Source organism: Camellia sinensis, chromosome 13 (assembly GCF_055761805.1).
Source record: "Camellia sinensis isolate YWXY chromosome 13, ASM5576180v1, whole genome shotgun sequence".
NCBI classification, from domain to species: domain Eukaryota; kingdom Viridiplantae; phylum Streptophyta; class Magnoliopsida; order Ericales; family Theaceae; genus Camellia; species Camellia sinensis.
In genome coordinates, this window is record NC_138973.1 from 83239654 (window position 1) to 83262441 (window position 22788).

At 31.6% G+C, this 22788-nt stretch overlaps 3 protein-coding genes and 1 non-coding gene across 5 annotated transcripts; 3 read left to right on the forward strand and 1 right to left on the reverse strand.

Moving 5' to 3' along the window:
- Positions 1-2960, forward strand: LOC114291647 (SUN domain-containing protein 5). The gene is made up of 4 exons (XM_028235503.2): positions 1-306; positions 831-2206; positions 2319-2404; positions 2522-2960. Exons 1-4 carry the CDS (start codon positions 141-143, stop codon positions 2754-2756), a joined length of 1863 nt encoding a protein of 620 aa, XP_028091304.2. The 5' UTR covers positions 1-140; the 3' UTR covers positions 2757-2960.
- Positions 2961-5185: 2225 nt separating this feature from the next.
- TRNAQ-CUG (transfer RNA glutamine (anticodon CUG)) lies at positions 5186-5257 on the forward strand. Its single transcript has one exon. It is a non-coding gene; the product is annotated as a tRNA-Gln (tRNA).
- Positions 5258-10384: 5127 nt separating this feature from the next.
- KELP (transcriptional coactivator p15 (PC4) family protein (KELP)) lies at positions 10385-16380 on the forward strand. The gene is made up of 3 exons (XM_082902673.1): positions 10385-10991; positions 11683-11788; positions 15964-16380. The coding sequence occupies exons 1-3, from the start codon at positions 10659-10661 to the stop codon at positions 16056-16058; spliced, it is 534 nt and encodes a 177-aa protein (XP_082758799.1). The 5' UTR covers positions 10385-10658; the 3' UTR covers positions 16059-16380.
- A 266-nt stretch (positions 16381-16646) lies between these two features.
- On the reverse strand, positions 16647-18538 carry LOC114291624 (putative protein phosphatase 2C 55). 2 transcript variants are annotated; one of them, XM_028235478.2, is made up of 3 exons: positions 18137-18538; positions 17299-17605; positions 16647-17207 (listed from the first exon to the last, which is right to left on the reverse strand). In XM_028235478.2, exons 1-3 carry the CDS (start codon positions 18145-18147, stop codon positions 16764-16766), a joined length of 762 nt encoding a protein of 253 aa, XP_028091279.1. In that variant the 5' UTR covers positions 18148-18538; the 3' UTR covers positions 16647-16763. The 2 variants fall into 2 exon arrangements, with proteins under 2 accessions (XP_028091279.1, XP_028091280.1); XM_028235479.2 differs by having other exon boundaries at positions 17299-17602; positions 18137-18415.
- Positions 18539-22788: the final 4250 nt, after the last annotated feature.

Below are 22788 nucleotides of genomic sequence, written 5' to 3' on the forward strand. Positions count from 1 at the left end.
AAAAAAAACCATAAAGCTCAACAATTTGGGAATGAATAAAGGCAATTCTCTCGCCAAACAAGAGCAACAAACAAACACAGGTCTTTCATTGGGATTTATTTCCTAGGAAAGTCATCCTCTACATTTATTGATGATGAGAGATGAAGAAACCTCGAAAAGTTGACTCCATAAATATCAAATGTCAAAGCAATGTCGTTAACAACAAGAAGAAAGGCTTTTTCGAAGTCTCACTGCCTTTGATTTTTTCATTTTGGTGTCTTTTGTTCTTGTTCTACTCTAAACTCGGCCTTACCCATGGCAATGGAGGTACTTTTTCTCATCCATTCATTCTTTTTTTTGTCCATTTCCATTTCCATTTTTTTATTGTCAAGTTCTTAGCAAGCCTTTTTCATTTCTTAGATTTGATGATGTTGTAACTTTTAATACACTTCCTTATTTGTAAATTTTGATTCCTTTTTATTTTATTTTTTTGTTATTTGATATTTATCCATAATTGTAATTTTCAAACTCGCATTTAAGTTCAAGGACAATATAGCATGATTACAAGTGCCATTTTAATCCACAATTGTATACTTCCCATACACTTTCTTGAAATTCTATTACCATACTTGTGTATTTAATTTTTCTAAGTTTTTGTGTTTATTAGTGCCTTTATTTCTTGTTAAGTGGATTGATGTAAAATATTTTTTAAATGAGAAAGAAATCTTGTATCTTTATGTGTGCATGCGCATATGGAGTTATGTTTGTGATCAATCAATTGAATTAGCAGCTTAATAATTGGGATAATTTCTTTACGTTATGTTGTGTTGATTTAGATTTATCTTATGCAGGGAATTTGCTTGCTGATAATAGAAGCATGACTAACTCCAGTGTTCATGATGATCACGATGAGTTGTACGAATCTGCATTTTCACATGTCGAAGATGGAAACAACAGTTACAATATAAATGGGGTTTTGTTAGAGTTTGATGTATCTGTAACTAGCAAGGACTCTGATGTATATGATTATCAGTATGTAAATCACGAGTACTCGCTTCAAGGAACAAGTGAATTGGAGGAAGCAGTTTGGAGTGTTTTAGGTTACCCTGCTGTGATAGTGTGTGGAATACAATCACCTCAAGAACAACAACAACAAAAGCAAACGAAAGTAGAACATCTAAATATTGGGAAAACTCATTCGACTTATCTTAATCTAGACGAGTTTCGAAACATTACAAGGCAAGAGAAAGGTGGGAGTGCAACAAGTCAACTTCTTGTTAATATCACGCACCGGCTTGAGCCTGATGGAACAGAATACAACTATGCCTCGGCAGCCAAGGGTGCAAAGGTGGTGGCTCATAATAAGGAAGCAAAAGGCGCTAGCAACATATTGGGGAAAGATCATGACAAATATTTGAGGAACCCTTGTTCTGTTGGGGCAAAATTTGTTGTCATTGAGTTGGCAGAGGAAACCCTAATCGACACGGTGAAAATTGCAAATTTTGAACATTATTCTTCTAACTTCAAGGAATTCGAGTTGTCTGGGAGTTTTGTTTATCCAACCGAGACATGGTCATTATTAGGGAAATTTGTTGCTGCAAATGTCAAGCATGCTCAAAGCTTTAAGCTTCCTGAACCCAAATGGGCTAGGTACTTAAAGTTGAGTTTGTTTAGTCACTATGGTTCGGAATTTTATTGCACGCTAAGTGTTGTGGAGGTATATGGCGTAGATGCAATCGAGAGGATGTTAGAAGATCTCATAGTGGCTTCTGAGGAATCTGCAGCTAATAAGATTTCCAGTCCTAATTCCACTACAACGCCATCTCTAGCACCAGAACCGAGTCCTAGTGACCAAAAAATAGAAGGTGAAGTTCAAAATGTGACTGAGGCTACAAATAAGGGGACAATAGGGATCAATGAAGGGCAAAGGCCTAACGTAGATATAGTGAAGAATCAAGGGACGATTAGCAACATACCCGATCCTGTAATGGAAGCTAGACAACAACCTAATGGAAGAAAACATGGGAACGCGATTCTAAAGATCTTGTTGCAAAAGGTGAGGTCACTTGAGATAAACTTATCGGTGCTAGAGGAGTACATCAAAGAACAAAACCGAAGACAGGGGGATCTACTACCCGAGCTTGACAAAGAGTTATCAAGATATTCAATGCTTTTAGAGGAAAGTAAAACAGATATCAAGAATCTCTTAGAATGGAAGGAGATCATGGTACACTACTAATCACTAAATTTGTTTTAAAGAAAATAGGAGTTATGTAAAAATAAAAAATAAAAAAAGAACCCCACTTAAACTCTTTCACATTCATGTCTTTTTTCACCAGGAGAAAGGAGTTACTGATCTTGGGTCGTGGAAAGATGTCGTCTCATCTCAGATTGATGCATTGATTAGAGAAAATGGCATGCTAAGGTCAACAGATTTGCTCTTTTTTTTTTTCTTTTTTCTTTTTTTCGAGTACTTACCATATCTGATATGATTTCTATCTATGTATTTTTTTTTTCTTCTTCTCTTTTAATGATTATGCAGATTAGATGTTGAGAAGGTTATGACTGATCAAGCAAGTCTGGAAAAGAAAGAGATAGTTGTGGTAGCAGTGAGCTTTTGCTTTGCAGTTCTTGCAATATTCAAGTTAGTTTCAGAGAAAGTGTTGATAATTTTTGGAGCCTCACAATCTAGTAAGGTAGGTCAAGGAAGTAGAGGTTGGATTTTGATGCTTATTAGTAGTAGTATGACTATATTCATTACATTACTATGTAGCTAGTTCTCATAAATGTAGCTCTTGAGAATCATCAGATGCTTTATTAGCTTTCCTCCCCTCTTAATTTGGCTTTTGTATTAAAAAAATATGGGGAACATACAGACTTTAGGTTTATGGTTAGGTTTCTTTAGTTTTTTATTTAAATTTTTTTTGTTGTACTCAATTGTACCATTCTGAAGCTGGCAAACATATGGCAGTGTTTGGGAAGACTTTTTTGTGGTTTTTTGTGGTTTTTTTTCACCAAAAGACAAATTGGTTATAAAATAAAAAAATAAAACAAATCCAAACAAAATTATCACATCAAATCCCATAATTATTTCACTTTTTCTTTTACAAACTTCACATCCAACTACAAAAAAAAACCTACCTGTCTTCCCAAACACAAATTTTTTTTTCTCCAATAATATCTTACAACTAAAAAAACTCACAAAAAAATTCACTTCCCAAACACCCACGATGTGTAGTTGGATTTTTAGATTGTGGAGATCAAATAAATTCCTTATTGTTAACTATTAATATGGAATACCATTTCTGATCTATTGAAGATTGTTCATAATCTCATTTTGTTGTCTTCTAGTCTTTTGGTTTGAATGGCAAGTAAATCATAGAGTATGGAGAAAGTAGTAAAATCTCAAACGTCCGAGTCAAAACAATGGCAACTTGTTAAAAACCAAGTAATCTACATTAGTTAGCCACTATATTTTTAATTGGAAGGTTGAGAGAATTATGGTGAACTCTTCATTACACATTTGTTATAGGTTTTCTCTGTGATTGGATTATAGATTTGGATAGAAATTTTAAAAAAATAAAAAATGTCAATGAAATGTGTATGGAATATAAATACATTTAATTTTTTTTTTCTCCTTCTAAATCCATGATCCAAACACACTTATAGAGTGTGTATTATGTACTATGTTACGTATTTTTGTGTAATACATACGATGTATTTTATGAAAAATGTTATATATAATATTTAGGATGAAGTACCAACAAATCTTAAATAGTGATCTTATGAACTGTTTGATCCTCCCTTTCTTCTTATAGACTCAAAGGTTTCTTTCTTGTGTGAATTACATAAAGGGCTAAACATAAACACTCGTGTATTATGTGTTGAGAGATAAATATGAATGTTCTCATAATGTTGAAAGCACTAAATGTAACACTTAATTAAAAACAAATTTAATATATTTTTTTCAAATATAACACTCCAATTAATGTAACACTCTATAAATGTAGCACTCGAATATAACACACCAAAAAACTCCTTAGTATACTTTTTTTAAACATAATAACATAACATTAAAAAAAAATTCCTTAATGTATTTTTTCCAAACGTAACACTCCAATCAATATAACATACAAAAATTCTTTAGTGTGCTTTTCCCAAACATAACACTCTAATGCCACACCCTAAAAAACTCTTTAATGTGCTTTTCTCAAACGAAACAATGTAACTTTTCAAAAAAATTCTTTAGTATATTTTTTTCTAAAAGTAACACTCCAATTAATGTAATACACAAAAGCTCTTTAGTATACTTTTCCTATACGTAACACTTCAATGTAACATACTAAAAAACTCCTTAGTATATTTTTCTTAAACGCAACAACATAACATTATAAAAAAACTCCTTAGTGTATTTTTCTTAAACGTAACAATATAATATTCTAAAAAAACTCTTTAGTATATTTTTTCAAACGTAACAATATAACATTTCAAATAAACTCTTTAGTGTATTTTTTTCAAACGTAATATTTCAATCAATGTAACATACAAAAACTCTTTAATGTACTTTTTCCAAACGTAACACTTCAATATAATACACTAAAAAACTCCTCGGTGTATTTTTTCAAACGTAACATTCCAATCAATGTAACACACAAAAATTTCTTAGTGTATTTTTTTTAAACATAGTATTCTAATGGAACACTCCAATTTAACATTAGAAAACCACATTAACAGAAATGTAGATTTATACGCTCGACAATTAACACTTTAACCACCAATCGCCCCAAAAAGGATCTTCCACACCTCACATTTTCATTTCCATCCCACAAATGACTCAGAAAATTAGAAAAATTAATCACAAAAGGACATTCACTTAAGTTCAAATGACACTAAATCAAATAAATAAAATTTCTATAATAAAAATGACTAATTGGTTCATAATTTTTTTTTAAAAAATTAAATAGATCAACATTATCTCATATGAGATTTATGGGTAAATTTTTCTAATATTACTAAAAAAAAATAACAGGTGCATAAGTGTGTGTATTGAAGTCTTTCTCCTTCTGTTCAAATAAAAAAAAAGAAAAAAAAAAGAAAAAGAGAAAAAGAAAAGTCTTTCTCCTCTCTCAATTGGAGAGTATAACCAAATTAGATTTTAATATATAAAAATAAAAAACCATTATAGCTTTGCAACAAAACGAGTTGTGGTTCCATGGTCTAGTGGTTAGGACATTGGACTCTGAATCCAGTAACCCGAGTTCAAGTCTCGGTGGAACCTCTTGTTCGTGTTTGTTTTAATTCAGGAACCTCTTTCTGATACTTTTGTTTTTTTTTGTTGATAAATAATTCTTATATCGAGAATTTGAGCTACAATAGATAATTTTTTAGGGGAAAAAAGTTTATTTATTTATTTATTTTAGATAAATGTACAAACACTGAATTTGTACGTAAAAATTTATAATTAATTATCTAAATATTATCAATTTTTTCAAATTTTTAAAACTAAAATCATTATTAATTTTGCATAGTAATGTTTCAGATAATTGTTTCACTAACTGATGAAAAAAACAGGACATGAGATTAAACGTTTTTGCTCTTCTATTTATTGATTTGATTCAACTATCCAATAAAACTAAGAACATTATCAATTTTTTCCAGTTTTAAAACTGAAAATATTATCAAATTTTTCATTTTTAAAGTTTGTTTTCATTTTTTTAGTTTTGTACATCAATTTTCCATTATCATACTCCTTGATAAATGCAAATTTTTAGTTTTGCACAAAAAAATTCAATTTTTTCAATTTTTCAAAAAAATAAAAGAGAAAAGGTTCACTATGTGCTGTTTTAGGTTTTTGATTTATTTTTCAAAAAAGTGATTTGAAAACTATGCGTTGAAAATGGATATGTGTTTGGTTTCTAAAAATTTGACTATTACAAAGAAATTCAAATTTTCCTCCACACATAGATAGAGTGGGCAATCTAAATAATGTATTCAACAATAAATTGAAAAAAAATAAATTATTATTACGTCGAAAGTACTATTATATTTGTTTTATGTATATATATGTACATACTATATATGTATCAAAAAATAATTTGATATATACCTTTTTATGGGTGCATATCCTACCATTAAATTTGTAACTTTATCATAAAATTTTATGATATCAATCACAAAATACATAATTTAATTACAAATTAGCTTAAAAGAACTAAGTAACCAACTTACGAACTTTTATAGCATCAAATACAAAAGTATTTTTGAATTTTGCTTTATTTTTAAATTTAAAATCCCTTCATATTGAATATTGTGTCAATGTAAAATTCAAATGCGAAACCATTTAGTAACACTCAAAAAAAAAAAAAAAAAAATTTAGTAACACTAAAAAAGAACAAGAAAAAAAGAAACAAAGCAAAACAAAAGAGAACATGTCACATCAAAAAGCAAAATTAAAAAAAAAAACAAACAAATCACATCTCTTTTTCCAAGTATACATTGGAAAAAACAAAAAAAAAATGATTTTTTTTTTTTTGATTTTTGGACTTAATTAAACAAAAACTCTAAAATTTTCAAAAAAAACAAGTTTAGGAAAGCGAAACCAAACATGTTAAACCCACAACCTTATATTAGTCGAATCCGGATTCTCGATCGCCTTTGCCTGTGGCCTTTTCCTGTAACGCCCCAAAACGACGTCGTTTTGGGGCAACTTTTCAAGAAAAAAAAAGAAAAAAAAGAACAGAGGGAAGAACCATTGTGAAAAAAGAAAGCAGCGGAGAGGAGCACGGATGAAGCGGATGAAGAAGGACATGAGGCCGAGTTTGCTGCTTTTCTTTTTCCTCTTCTTCTTTCTTATTCTTCTTCTTCTTCCTCTTAGTTTGCCTGCCATCTTCTTCCCTCTTTCTCTCTGTTTCTGAGTTTTTTTTTTTTTTTTTCATGAAAAGTTGCCCCAAAACAACCCAGAAAAAAAGGAAAAAAAAAATTCCCTCATGTGATAGCCATCTTCTTCCCTCTTTCTCTCTGTTTCTGAGTTTTTTTTTTTTTTTTTTTTTTTTCCATAAAAGTTGCCCCAAAACGACCCAATAAAAAGGGGAAAAAAAAAAAAGTACCAACCCAGCAACCATTTCCTTAATTCGAAGTAGTTTTTTGGTTTTTTTCTTGGATCTGTATGTAAGATAATATATACATATACATCTTCAATTTTTGAACCTCAAATTTTTTTTTTTTTTTTTTGAACCTCATGTTCAAGTGTTATTGATCTAATTTTTTTATTACATATTCAATACATATTCTGTACATTTCATGTTCAATACATATTCTGTATTGATCTATTTTATTATTATTATTATTATTATTTGATCTAATGTTCAAGTGTTTGTATAATTTTTGAACCTCAGATTTTTTTTTTTTTTTTTTTTTGAACCTCATGTTCAAGTGTTATTCTGTATTGATCTAATTTTTTATTTTTATTAAATTTTTTTTTTTTTATCTAATGTTCAAGTGTTTGTATTGTTGTTCAAAAATCTGAGATGTATGTATACATCTAGAAATGTACCACAATCAATCTCTCTCTCTCTCTCTTTCTCTCTCTATGTTCATGTTCTGGGTTTTTTTCCATCTTCTTCTTGTTCCTTTCGATCATCTTCTTCTTGGGTTTAAAAGTGAACACAGAGTATGATCTAATTTTTTGGGTTTTTTTCTTGGATCTGTATGTAAGATAATATATACCTACCCAAAATTTCAATCAAAAATTTCAAACCCAATCAAATCCATTTTCCTCCTGTGTTCATCGCCCTTAAAATTTCAATCAAAAATTTTCCTCCCGTGTTCGACGCCATTAATGGGTTCTTCCCTCTGTTCTTCTTTTTTCCATTTTCTTTCTTTCTTTTTTTTTTTTTTTTTTCTTGAAAAGTTGCCCCTACAGGAAAAGGCCACCAGCAAAGGCGACCGAGGATCCGGATTCTATATTAGTCACCAAAGGTTTTATCGGTGTTGTTGAAGTTTATTAATATTATTTATTTAACTAAAATAAACAAATATTCACACTTTTATAGTGTGGAAAAAACAACACCACAAGTATCAAACTCTTTATGGGAGTTAAACCCACAACCTTATATAGTGCTCGTTTGGAAAGTTGAGGTTTGAGATATTTTGACAAAAATAGTCACAAAAAAATAAAATAGATTTTTTAATCTAATAAGATGAAATATCATATTCAACTTATAATTATTACATTTTTTTCTTACAAAAGTCAAAAAAACTAAAAAGTTCATCTTAAATAAGACTTTTTAGCCCCAGGCTAAAATAGAAAAAAAAAAATCCAAAAAACCAATAAACTAACCCACTTTCCAACGAACCCATAGTCAAATGCCCCAATTGTTTGAGCACATATCAACAATGTAATTTTAAAATAGATTTAGAAGATTGAAAATTCTATATATAAAGTTTGATTTTATTGTTTAATTTCACTAGGTTGAATTTGTAAAATTTTAAACTTTTAGTTTCTTATTCCTAAAGCTCAATGGGTCAATTTGCAAAAATTCATTTTTTGGATAAAATTTTACATCTAGTATACAAAATTTTAAAAATACAGTGGTGTCAACTGATACTACTCAGCACCATGTAGCCCCACCCATGTTTTTAATTTCTAATTTTCTTTTTACACCCCAAGCATTTCAAGTCCTAACTCTCTAGGGGTGGGTGCGGATTGGTTGCGGCCACGGAACCTCCAATCCGCCATCCATCCGTCAGATTGGCGGATTGGAGAAAATCAATTTGCATCCGTCCGCCAATCCGGCAAATGCGGATTGAGTGGATTGGCGAATGGATGAGAATCGGTTTGGCGGTTTGAAATTTTATAAATTTTCAACATAGTTCAACTTGCGCACTTCCTTAAAAAAAAAAAAAAATTACAGTCAATGACTTAAAAAAGTATTACAATTACTGCATGTCTCATCCAAAGAAAGAAAGTTTGAAACTTTAGATTATCACAATCACTGCATGCCTCATCCACATATTACAATCACAGCATGTCTCATTCACATAGAGTATTACAATCTGTGATTCTTAAAATATAAAAACAATTCAAACCACCAAAATCATGAACAGAGCAATAGTAGAGATTGTATGTTTCTGTATTGTTACATTTATATATGTTTTTGAAAACAAAAACCAACCAGCATATATCATATTTTCTATTTATTACTTTTAGAGTTAGATTTAAAAACTAAAAAATATAGATAAATAATACGTTTATTTTTTTCAATTCAAAAAATATATTCAAGTTGAAAACTTTTTTTCAACAGAATATTTGAACTCTTTTTTAATTGAAAACACAAACAAAATATTTAAACAAATTGAAAATACAAAGTCTTATAAATTACTAAAGGTGCTCGCGGTTTGACAGTTCGGTTGCGGCCAAAGAAATCTCAAATCCGCCATCCGTCCGCCAAATTAGCAGATTGGAGAAAATTAATCCGCAACCGTCCGCTCGTCATCACGCATTCGTCCAAAATGCGGCGGATCGGTTCGGTTCGGTCGGTTTTGACAGATCGATATATCTGCTGCTCACCCCTATAACTCTCAAACCCACCCTTGTCCCTAACTCCCTTGCCCTCTCCTACTCTATGACCACCCTCAGCAACCCTCCTGTACCGTGTGACCACTATCTAGCAGCCCTTACTCGTGTAGTTAAGGCTGCAAACGAACTGAGCCGAGTTGAACTTTGTTGAGCTCGAGCTCGGCTTGTTTACTTATCGAGCTCGTTTATTGAGCTCGAGCTTGGCTCGATAAGAAATTAGGCTCGAGCTCGGCTCGGCTCGATAAATTTTTTTAAAATATTATTTATATTATTTAATAAAAAATATTATTTATATTATTTAATATATAAATAATGTGTTTATACAATTATTTATATATATTTATATACTATTTATATTATTTTACATATAAATAATATATTTATTATATAATTTAAATATAGATAAACGAGCCGAGCTTGTGCGAGCTCGAGCTCGACTCGTTTACTAAACGAGCCTAATATTCGAGCTCGAATTCGGTTTGTTTATTAAACGAGTTGAGCCGAGCCGAGCTTGTTCATGAACAACTCAGTTCATTTGCACTCTCATGTGTAGTGTCTCCCAACCATCACTTTCCACTTTCGTTACCATCAGGTTTCAATGAATTACGGATAACAAATTTATTAATCTGTCATTTATAATTTAAATTTAGAATGAGAAGATAGTTAAAAATTATATTTTTAATTTTTTTAAAAAAATATATAAAATATGTAAGAAATAATGCGACTCAAAATAAATTAAAAATTAAAAAATGATTTTTAACTATCTTCTTAAAACAATCCTTAGTTTATTCTCAAATTATATTCCATAGCATCACACTCACCTAATATAAATAACAAAAAAAGAAAAGAAAAGAAAAAGAAAACCTATTTCAACTACGAGTCACATTGTACAAAAGTTACATCTAAAATTAGGGATTCCAACCATTATTCATATGAATGTGGGTAATTTAATTTAATTTGATATATTTATTAGCTCTCTAACTTTTTGGGGGAAAATTCTGATTCCTAGTTTTAATTTGATATTTATTAGTTCTCTAACTCTATACATTTCATCTCAATAGCCAGTTGAATCTCCTAGCTTTTCTGAGACAGAGAGAAAATCATGGAACCCGAAATTCAACACAGAATCGAAGAGACGGTGTTGGAAATCCTGAAGAGCTCCAACATGGACGAGACCACCGAGTACAAGGTCCGTGAAATGGCCTCCGAGAAGCTCGGTCTCGACCTCTCTGTCTCGGACCGCAAGCGTTTCGTCAGGCAAATCGTTGAGTCCTATCTCACCGAACAACAGTCCAAGCCCGAACCAGAACAACCCGAAAACGAAGAACCTGCAGAAGAAGAAGAAGAAGAAGGTGATGATGATGATGATCAGCGCAAGAGGAAGAGAGGCGGTGCTAAAGAGTACGATGACGATGGCGATCTCATCATTTGTAGGGTTAGTCAGCTTAAAACCCCCCTTTTTTTTTGGGTTTTAATTAAGTACTTGTTTGTTTTGCTGTGAGAGAGAATTTGATGTGGTTTGAACTGAAAGTAAACCCTAATCCACAAGTATTGCATATAAATCTAAATGTGTGTGTGTATGTATATATGTGTAATTATTTATTCATCAATGATCCTGACAGTGTCTTTGATTTGTTTGAGTGAAAATATCATTTTTGATATAGAGTACTCCAATGGCACACTCAAATTTCACAATTGTAAACTTAAAAGCTATTATATCACCGCAAACTATCTTTAGAAATTTGAGTTAGAAGAAAGGGTCTCCTTTGAATTGGGTCAAAATTTGAGTAAAACTCATTTTGGTATGACTTTGAGTAAAGGAGTGGAGCGAAAATTGAGCATTTTTTTTAACTCAAATTTAAATTTGATATATGGGTAAAGAGTAAGGATTGGAGATGCCCTTAAGTTGTGTGGAACTTATTTTTTTGGAGAATTGATCAATTGGTTTGTAGGAGTTTTAATTTGTTTTCTTTTCTTGGGCTTTCTCTTTCTATGTTTACCAAATTGTGTGTAAGTGTTTCTTTTCATTTTGTTTTGTCTTATTTTTATCTTTTAAGATGGGAGAGAGACTGTGGCTTTTAATTGATTTACTAGTTTTGATATTTATTTGTTTTTTGTTGTTGTAGCTATCTCAGAAAAGAAAGGTGACAATTCAGGATTTCAGAGGGAAGACTTTGGTGTCAATGAGGGAATACTTTAGAAAAGACGGCAAAGACCTTCCTACTGCAAAAGGTTAGAATTTGTAACTTCAACTACTCAATTAGTTGTGCATTAATGCAAAATGAATTTCAGAAAATTGCTAATTGGTTGAATAAAAATAAACTTTAAAATTTGAGATCGGTTTGTTTAGTAATCTGGAATGTTTTATTCTAGAAAATCATTCACTTCCTTACTTCCATTCACTTTAGAAAGAGAGAGAGATGTGGAATGAAGGTCAAACACACATGTTGGAGGTGAGCTTGACCTGATCAATTTCAAGAGGAACAGGAACACAAATTTCCCAAGTTGTTCCCTTAATTGCTAAAACTTTTTCTTTTAGTAAGGTGTATCAAATATACCCTCCAATTGTTATACATTGTTTTTGCTTGTTATGAAACTTACTATAACTAATTGGTTGAACAATTAGGAATAATATGCTGGATTTTTGCTTTAATTGGATTGGCAAGCTGCTGGGATATGTCGATAATAGGATTTCTAGCTGTTCTTTGTGAAGTCCCCCAATCTGTGATGTTCCGTTGAAGTGTTTTATTTCTTTTCTTACTTTCTTTAATGGATATTTAAGGATCCTCTTTTATATCGGGAATTATACTTGATGAGAATCAACAACTTGACTAAGCTTTTGTAATTTATTTGTGAATAACTAGCGGATTTGTGATATAGACGACAGGGATAAGTTAAGGATCAATTTGCAATTTCATCAAATAATCAATAGACAGAGAATTGCCATGAATATAATAAATAATATGTGTGTGTGTATTTTGAATTCTAAAGAGTAATATTCTTGTAAGTAAACATTTAGTGTCCATTTGGCATGGCATCAAAAAAACAGAGGGAATAAGACATATATACTAATTAAGGGTAAACTACTAAAAAGTCCTAATATTTAGACTTAATTCCCATCAAGTCCTATTGAAAATAAGTCTTGGTAATATTGTCGCTAAAAATAATTTTTTCGTGACAATTTTTTACATACGTCGCTGAAAACTTGACAATTAGTGACTTTTTTTGTCATGATTTTTATAAATTGTCGCTAAAACTTACAATTAGTGACGTTTTTATATGACAAATTTTTTCCATAAGACCTATTAGACAATAAGTCCACTTATTAGGACCTACACGTAAGTACCCCTATTATTAAATCACATTTATATTCTTATAATCTGTGAAATGCTACACACATCTAGAAGACCATAATACCCATCAATATATTGACTAATTTCAGATAGTCCAGAACCCTAATGAATCTCTTTCCTCCAAAAAATTTTCACCTCCATAGTCAACAATGTCTGGAGACTATCCTGGACGATTCCATCATTGTCAAGACCAGTATATCTATGTGTATGTGTACGTGTGTGTGTGTGTGTGCATACTCTTCCAAAACAAGGTTGTTAAAATCGGGATCCTACGTTGGATCGTTGGAGGTGTTTATCGGATCGGATCGTAGAATCGGATTGAGGATCGTAAGATCCTACCGAAAAAGACAAATTACATAATAATTTAATTTAAATAAATATTTCTTATAAAGTATACACAAAATAAGCTTATATTTTATTAAAAAGAAATGAAGATATTGTGAAAAATATAATACTCCATATAAAATGTACATATAATATTATACAATTGAAAATTTGATGGTAAAAGTTTTGTATTTCATCAAAGAAGAAGAAGAAGAAGAAGAAGAAGAAGAAGAAGAATTCTATAACAAAATACTTCACAATCTACAATAATGCATAAAAAGTGAAGAAAAAATATTTAATAAAGTTGGATATGAAAATAGATTAAGAACTCAAAAGAGTAGCTTAACCGAATGATAAGATTTGTCGTTAGCATCCTTGGTGGAGCAGATTCAAGTCACAAAAATAATCTCTCCAAAAATTGGGATAAAGTTGCAATCATCTTACCCTCCTTAGACTCCGCTAAAGCTAAGTTTGTTTTTCCGACTATTTAATTTTCTTAAATTATCGCAATATTTGAATGTTTGTTTCTTAGTTTGCTTTTCTTAGTCTATTTGATTCAATACGACTTAATTTTTATTATTTATTTTGACCACATAAATTGGTATTTGGACAACAAACATAACATTTACAATAAAATATGTCATACAATACAAAATAAGGCTTGTAAATTGGATCGGATATGATCGGATTCGAATCGGGATTCCACGATCCTATAAGATCCCACTACCAGGATCGAAAGATCCTACCTATAAGGAGTTTTTTACACGATCCAGATCGATTGTACTCAAATAGATCGTAAGATCGTAGGATCGTAAGATCGTAGGATCGTAAGATCCGGATCGGGATTCTGATAACCATGTTCCAAAACTATACCTCTTATTTGTTGGGTCAATGATATATATACATGTATGTATATTCATGATGCCAGGATGATGCCATAAAAAATGGTCAGTGTTTTAGATGCTATCACCATAACTATGACTATGAGACACCTACTGTCATGTGATTCAAAAGGGGTATCCAGTATTAAAGAGAAGAAATTGTCCGATGATACTTTGTTCAATTTCGGCCACTGTTCTATTCTTATTGTAACGTACTTTATCTGATAATGCGTTCATCCCTTTTGTATGAATATTCATATGAAGAGTTATGTCAAACAAAAAGGGTATCCAGTGCGTCCCTTGTTGGTCGTCATGTGATGATGTAAATAGTCCAAGCTTTAACAACTTTTTCTTTTTTTGTTATTTTTTCTGGGTTTCCAATTGTACCGTCATGAATTTGATATACCTAACAAACAAAGAAAGTGATTCCAACTTCCAAAAATTTATAAAATGGGACCTATTTAAGCTTCCAAACAATTTGTAATATGGGACTTTACAGATTAACAAAGAAGTTATGGGAACAAGTTAATGCCATGGGATTTTCACTAATTTTCCTTAAAAAATGGAGATGGATGGTCAAGATCACTTTGAAGATTCATTTCAAAATTGACATTGGAGAATGGAATTTTAAATCCTATTCTTTTCTCTCTTTGTCCTCCGCATCCTGCTCTTTCCCTTTTTTGAGATCAAATTGGCTTTTAGCAAATAGAATTTTGGCATTTGGTGCCACAGAACATAACGTGCTACATTTTAACTCTCAGTGTGCTTGTACTTGGATTTTCTGTTATTAAGTCATTTGGACATGTGCTTCCTTAAGTGTGCTAGGTTTTACTAAAATGGTTTGAACTTTAAAGACCAATTCATGGTTTCAATTTGATTAACGTTTCCTCAAAGAATAGCTCCAGGATATTAAAACTGTTGCCAACATTATCTTGGGATTATGTTCTGGTAATTGAATGTGCATTTAAGTTGTAAGTTGTAAAATTTAGTTTTGCTGAAATTGCTGGACCTTAAGTTGTTGCATGTTCATGCTTCTATGATTTTGCGACCTAGTAATCTGGTTTGTCTTCTTTGTTTTCTGTCTTTTGGCTTGGTCAAGTGTCCTATGCTTTCTCATATTGCATTTGTGTGAAAAGTTTAAGGATTGTTTCTTCCCAACTGATTTTCTAGTATTACTTGGCCTTCTTTTTTCCTTTTTATTTTTTCTGAGAAACTTATCTTCTGATGCTTTCAACTTGTGCAAAACCCTTGGATGTTTTAGATGTAAGTAGTTTTACAAAACCTCCTTGAGTTTACGTAAAACAGCTGTTCTCCAGCTGTTGTCTGGTTCGTCTTCGGAGTTACCATCTTATTTGGTTTTGTTTTTTATCGTAACCCCCATATTTTATTGTTATTATTATCAAGCAAAAATTAAAGGATGGAAATAAGGACTAGATGTTCTTCAACACATGAAATTAGAGAAAACATGAGACGGTAGTAACAGTCCCCATCAAGTCATCAGCTGCAACTAGTGTGTGCTTGTATTATTGCGTCAACTGAATAAAACTAATCAGTACATTGCTTTTATTGTATTCATAGTATATATCTCTCTCAAATAAGGAGACGGATACTGTTTTTATTACTTTAATGGGACCAATGTAGTCTGATAGGGTGACTTTTATAACCCTTCACAATACCAATTGATACTCCAAAAAATTTTGTGTGTGTGTGTGTGTGTGTGTGTGTGTGTGTGGGGGGGGGGGGGGGGGGGGTGGGGGGGGGGGGGGGGGGGTGGGGGTTAAATTCCTTATTCAGTATGCTATTGTTAGTGGTTTATGCTAATATGTTTGCCTCTATGTTGTTTCCATAGGAATAAGCTTGACAGCTGAGCAGTGGTCAATCTTCAAGAAGAATGTACCTGCAATAGAGAATGCCATCCGGAAGATGGAATCAAGGTTGCATTGAAACTTTTCTTGATATCTAAGACTTGGTGGCCATATGAATGTCATGTTATCTTTTGAGGATTGAAATTGTTCATGGTTGTCATTATGCCAATGGCTGTCTTTTTTCTTTATCCATTTTATTTTATTTTATTTTATTTTTTTGTGTGTGTTCTGTATAATTCTCTCTAGAACTTTGGAAGTACCAAGTAGGTGTTGATCAGTGCTTTATGTTAGAGCAGATAGCCCCATTAATAGCTGATATGGACACAGCAATAGTTCGCCTGAATTTTCTTGGAACTATTTGGTGGCTATTGTATATGCCCAATAAATTTTCTGTTTTCGTAGATGATTGATACTCAATTTGTGTTCTTGAAATTTTGATCAGGCAAGCCCTAAACCATACATCTGTTTGTTATTTTATTTTATTTTTTTTCCCTGAGAATAAAACCATACATCTTTGAATTGGTACAAGTTGGCATGGGATTTTCTGTACCAAGTTTCTTAGATATGTTGGATAATGTCTTGAGATTATTGTATCTCAAATTTCTCACAAGATTTAGCAGTTATGAGTGTTTTGGTGCAGTGCAGGGAAGTAGAGTATTCAATATTCTTCAATTAACTGCTTGCTAACAAAATAGATTTCTTAAAAAAAATTGTTCAACACACGCACTGAACTCTTCACAGCTAAATCAATCAATGACATGAACACTTAACAGCTCCAAGAACATCAATCTATTTTTTCAACAACGTAAGCAACAATGACGGTTATATCATCTACTTTGCCACCAAGATGTTTTTTTCCGGCCTTCAAAGAAGCCTGAGTGAAGGGAGTTGCTACATGTCTATCGACCGAGTTGTAATAAGCATGTTGAGCTATTGCCCAAGCAACCTGCTCTGGTTCTGAATCATGGCCAATGGTCATTTTGGCAACTTGTTGGATGTCATATTCAAACATGTTATCAAACAATCCATCGGTACCCAAAATGATTACGTCCCCTGATTTTACCGGAATCTTGTAAGTCTGTGCTGCAGTTGGGCGATCTGCTGATTTACGATTTCCAAGCTGGTATGGGCAATTGAAACTGTGTTGTTGAATGCTTGATTGGTATACATTCTCTCCCTTTCTAATCAACATAAATCCGCTATCTCCAATGTTAGCAACACGCAAACGCTGTAACAAGAAAAGATTAATGCTAGAACATAGAAAACAGTCACAGAATCAGACACAAAACATTGGAGAAAAAAAGAAAAAGAGCACTTGCATTGTTTTTTAGAGCAAGTATGCAAGCTGTGGATGATCCTTGAACATTGGTTTTTGAGTAAGCTTGAGACAAAATTCTACTAGGATGAAGATAACCCTCTTGTGCATTTTGGATTGCGTCGACAGAGTTAGCCATGAGTTGGCGAGCATATTGTCCAGCATCCACTCCATACTTACTCCACCCTCCAACACCATCCGCGATGCCGATTGTCTGTTTTTCTAAGCAAATAAAATGGGCATCGTCCCCTTGAGGGTTTGAAGGATCGTCCTTAGGTATATAGAAAGCTCCACAAACCATCTTCAAGCTTCTGTAACGTGATTTGAACCGAAACAGAGAATGAAAAATCATAAGAGGATTGGAATGCTAAATAGTTTTGCCTCTAGACTCAGTTTTTCTGAATAAATTCTGTTCTAGGGTGGAGGAAAAAAAAGATTGAAAAAACTTTCAATACCGACTCATCATAGGACAATAAACACATCTAGATAGTATGATCATTCATATAACACACAAATGAATAAGCCTATGACATATAATATGGTTTGCAATTTGTATAACCCAACCAAAAAAAAAAAAAAAAAAAAAAACAAATCTTTTAGTCAAACAAATCCCTCAAATTTAGTTTGTTTATGGCATGATCAAAAAATTATTGAGGAGCAATCAATAGTGATCAAATACAAGATGTGGACAAGTAGTGTTTCGTAATCTTAAAAAACGAAAGAGAAATCAAAATTTTAACAAGAAACCATATTTAAAATAAATAAATAAATATATATATATATATATATAAACTAAGAACAAGTGAAAACCCATAAACAGCAGGGAAAGAGGAAAAACATACCTATCATCCATGGTGAGTGTCAAACAGAACTCAGCCTAAAGAACCCTAAAATTAGCAAAAACAGAGACAGAAATTTCAGATATAAGTACTGATTTGTATATGTTTTAGCCAAAGAAATCGGAAACGACCACAATTCCTCGTTCTGGTAGAACACTTCTTCGGAAGATACAATTGCTCTTTGCTTTATATATGCGAAGTGTTGAGGTGGTGGGATTATTTACACTAGGGTTGGTATAGGATTATCTGTCCTATAAAATTTACCTAATTTGAACCGTCCACACTTATTTGAGCAGTTTCGCATATATATTAAGATCGGATGTAGGTTAGGATTTTTCTATTTTACGGTTGTACGCGAGATTTTTCTATTTTACGGTTGTACACGAGTTGCAAGTTTTATTTGCACCCGCACTCACCCACCTGCATATGTATACATTGTTTAGCTTATACATTTTTTAGCAAAGTGAATGTGAGTTAATTGATTGATCCTGACCTGCACTTATGGTCTGTTTTCTTTTGAAAGTAAATTTGGTAGATAGACAATAATTTATTTAGAATAAATCATTTAAAAAATAATGGTTTTATGATAAGAAATATGTGATTTTAAGGTCTAAAATAATATTTTAAAAATGAGGGAAAAAGTCTCACAAAGAATATTTAAAAAATAGAGAAAAACATGCCAAAAAATAAAATTTTAAAGGAAAAATTCAATTCGCAAATCGTCTACACATCCGCGAATCATATTCGTACAAACTGCAATCTGTACTGCAGACGGTTGTAGGTTCAATTTTTTTCAAATCGCAAACATGTGGGTAAGTCTCAACTGCAAACTGAACCGTCAAAAACCGATGCGCGAGCACCCTAATTTACACATACGCCCCTTTAACTAAAGTATTACTTTGACTCTTTAAATTATAAAATCGTAAAATTAACTCCTTAAACTATTGAGATGTATCACTCCCTAAATTATTAAAAAGTATCATTTTGCCCTTTTGTTCCATTAATTATAAAAACGTACAAATAGACCCCCCCTAAGTTATAAATTTGTACAAATTGAACCCCTTAACGAAAGGGGTTTTATAGTGTATATATAGACCTCCCAAATTATAAAATTGTACGAATTGGATCCTCTTAACAGGAGGTTAAAATAAAACGCGACAATAGTTTAGAGAGAGTCCATTTATATACTTTTCTAGTCTATGGGACAAAGTGATACTTATCAATAGTTTGAAGGGTTTATTTATACGCTTTTATAGTCTATGGGGCTAGTGATACTTTTCAATAGTTTAGGGGGTTAATTTATACGCTTTTATAGTTTAGGGAGTCAAAGTAAAACTTTCAATAGTTTAGGGAGTGTTCGTGTAAATAATCCAAAAAATTATATTAAGTGAAGTATAAGATTTGAAAGCAAGATCATAAATTTACGAAAAAAGACCTGAGCAACACATGTTATGAGTGCATCATCTTTGTCATTACTCTTATACTGTTACTTAAAACTAGAGATGGCAAATGGGCGAGTCAAAACAGGTTATGCATTTAAAACAACTTAATCCAAACCCCGCCCATCTAATAAATAAATGGGTTAGGTTGAATTGGATATGGGTTGAACAAATGAACTCATCCAATTCATTTACTTTATCTTTTTAAAAAAAAAAAAATTTTTTATTAATTTATTAATTTTTTATTTTTTATTTTATAATGACGATGATGGTGGCAGAGGTGGTGGTGACAAAGTAGTAGTGGTGGTGGTGGTGGCGTGGCGATGGTGGCAGAGGTGGTGGAGTGGCAATGGTGGAGGAAGTGGTGGTGGTGGTGGAGTGGCAGTAGTGAAGAAGGATGTGGTGTGGTGGCGACGGAGGAGGTGGTGGTGGTGGAGAAGGATGTGGTGTGGTAACAGTGGAGGAGGTGGCGGTGGAGTGGCAGTGGAGGTGGTGGTTGTGGAAAATGTGATGGTAATGATGGTGGAGTGGCGTTAGTGGAGAATGAGGTGGTATTGGTGGTGTATCAGCAGTGGTGATGGTGGTAGAGGAGGTTGTAGTGTGTCGTTAGTGGTAGTGGTAAAGGAGCGGTAGTGGTAGTGATAGAGTGGCAGTGGAGGATAGGGTGGTGGTGTATCGGCGGTAGTGATGATAGCAGCGAATAGTGGTGGTGAAGGAGGTAGTGGTAGTGGAGTGGCGACTATGGTGGTGGTGATGAATTGGTAGTAGAAGTGGTGCCTATTTAAATGGGTTTAAATGAATACCCATATCTGACTCATGTAAACTTAATTTTAATTGGGTTGACCATGAGCAACCCATTTAAGCTCATTTATTAATTTGAATTTATTTATGTAAGTTTTAAATGGATATAGTTAAGTGAGTGTAACTTTGGAATGAATTTGCACCTCTAGTTTAAAACTAACATACAAACTTCCTAATATGTGTAATATTTCACCAATAAATAAATAATAGAAAAAATTATTAATAAGTAGGGGTGGACTAATATTGAGTCCGGCTAGGTATAGATTAGGCTTGGACTGGGTTTAGTAAGGGCATGTTTTATTTGGGGACTCTATTTGCACCATAAAAATTATTAAATATATCTAATTTCTCAACACATTTTACTAAATTATTTAGAATTATAATTTACCCTCATCTCAATATAGTCTATGTTTTTTTTCCTAAATTACTCTTCAATGTATTCCCAAATAATAAACAAATAAAAAACATCAAATTACACCACTTTAAAAAACTCTTTTAAAATTTTTTAAACAAATTTCTCATTACAACTATTCATTTTATTTAACAATTATACAACAGTATTCAGGAACTAATTGAAATTTTTAAAAACCACAAAACTAAATTTTTAATCATATAAGTGTAATCAAAATTATTAAATTCTAAAAAACACATCAAATCTCCACATTTCTGGTATATTTTGAGACAAAATCTTTAGTCTTTTTTATCTCTTAGTTGAATATATCTATATGGTGTATATATATACTTATTTATGCATTATTGGTAAAGGCAAGAAACAAGAGAGTTGTAGAAGAAGACAGTGATGGGCAGCAAACAGATCAAAAGGGATTTTGAAATTGTGACCATGGCTTTTGGGTTAGAAACCATTCTAAAGGATCTCGTAGAATCATTCTAAATCATTGGTGGGATAGATTAGAGTTTTGGAGGGAAGAAAAAGATAGAGAAAAAATAATTAAAACTTAAAAAAGAAGATGAAAAGAGTTGAATATGAAAAATATGTATACGTAATTTGAGTGTACCATAAGAAAAAAAAATTATTTTAGGATTAAACGTATATTGTCCTTATTAGTAAATTTACATTAGGGTTTACAAAGAATTAAAATTTTAAAATTTTAGTTGACCATACTGAGTTATTATTTAGGTGCAAATAGATTTACCTACATTATTTTAAACTTAATACGGTTTGATATCGAGTTTAATCTAGTCATCTTAAGATTGGCTCTAAAGAAAAGTCTTCTCCATTTAACTCAATAGATATGAACATTTTCTTATTTTTATTTTAATATTTTTAAGGGACATTAATTTATTTAGACAATTTTGACAATTCTTTGGATTTGGAACATTAATAAAAGTCAATTGTAAATTAAATATGACCGTTTAACAAATGTTTTGATTTAAGCACAAGAAACTTTTCTTTGATCTTTTATTATTTTTCTACTTTATTAACTAAATAATAGAAAAATTAAAATTGAAAGTCGTTTTGTAAGGAAAATGTCTCGTAGCTCAAATTTTGTGGTTCAAAAGTGGCTCAAATGGCCAAAACGACGTCGTTTTGACCATTTTTATGTTATTCTGTACTCAAAACGACGTTGTTTTGGCCATTTGAGCCACTTTTGAGCCACAAAATTTGAGCTACGTAGCATTGTCGATTTTGTAAATGGCCGAGCCGATTGGGTTAAAATATTTGTCCTAAGCCCAGTTTACAAATTAAATGGGCTCAAAATTGCTATCAAGCTCGACCCAATACGTTAAATATTTTTTTCAAACCGTAAAAAAATCAGGCTCAACAGGTTAGGTGGGCTATTGGGCCCATGGCCATCCTACTAATAGATTCTACTTTGTATTTAAGATTGCAAAGTGAGTCTATTAAATTTTAATATGGATAATTAGATCCTATTTTTGATAATTTGTTCCCATAAAGTTCATTTTTGATATTCTTATTCCAAGTTAATCCATTCATTAAAACATAAATAATAATTTTTTAAAAAATTATTTAAAAATCTTTTTAAAATTTTAAGAAATATGCAAATTCTTTTAAATAAAAGTGTAGCCATAAAATTCATTATTTTTTGTTATCTCATCCTTTGAAAAATATATGAATTAAATATGGTATTATTTTCCACAATTTTTTTTAATGGAATATTAATAAAATTAAGCCTTTTGAATTGTTTACCACATACACTTTTCATAATACAAGATAACGAAAAATAATGAATCTTATGCTATAGTTCTTTTGATTAAATAATTGTTTATGATGTTTGATGTAATTTTTTAATTTTTACAATTAGAAATATAATTTTTAAGTAATTTAAAATTGTTTATACAATTTTTTATTTATATTTTTAATTAGAATGGTAGATTTGGAATAAAACTTGCTATTAAGAAGAAGTGAACTTTATTATAATAATAGAGCAAGGA

What these genes read in the sequence shown, in the direction of transcription:
- KELP (XM_082902673.1), top strand. Translation starts at nt 10,659, where the DNA reads ATGGAACCCGAAATTCAACACAGAATCGAAGAGACGGTGTTGGAAATC. An exon ending in GCGATCTCATCATTTGTAGG is followed by an intron (nt 10,992 to 11,682) that starts GTTAGTCAGCTT and finishes TTGTTGTTGTAG; the next exon opens with CTATCTCAGAAAAGAAAGGT. An exon ending in AGACCTTCCTACTGCAAAAG is followed by an intron (nt 11,789 to 15,963) that starts GTTAGAATTTGT and finishes TTGTTTCCATAG; the next exon opens with GAATAAGCTTGACAGCTGAG.
- LOC114291647 (XM_028235503.2), top strand. Translation starts at nt 141, where the DNA reads ATGAAGAAACCTCGAAAAGTTGACTCCATAAATATCAAATGTCAAAGC. An exon ending in CCTTACCCATGGCAATGGAG is followed by an intron (nt 307 to 830) that starts GTACTTTTTCTC and finishes TATCTTATGCAG; the next exon opens with GGAATTTGCTTGCTGATAAT. An exon ending in TAGAATGGAAGGAGATCATG is followed by an intron (nt 2,207 to 2,318) that starts GTACACTACTAA and finishes TTTTTTCACCAG; the next exon opens with GAGAAAGGAGTTACTGATCT.
- LOC114291624 (XM_028235478.2), bottom strand. An exon ending in TACTTGCTCTAAAAAACAAT is followed by an intron (nt 17,208 to 17,298) that starts GCAAGTGCTCTT and finishes TTCTTGTTACAG; the next exon opens with CGTTTGCGTGTTGCTAACAT.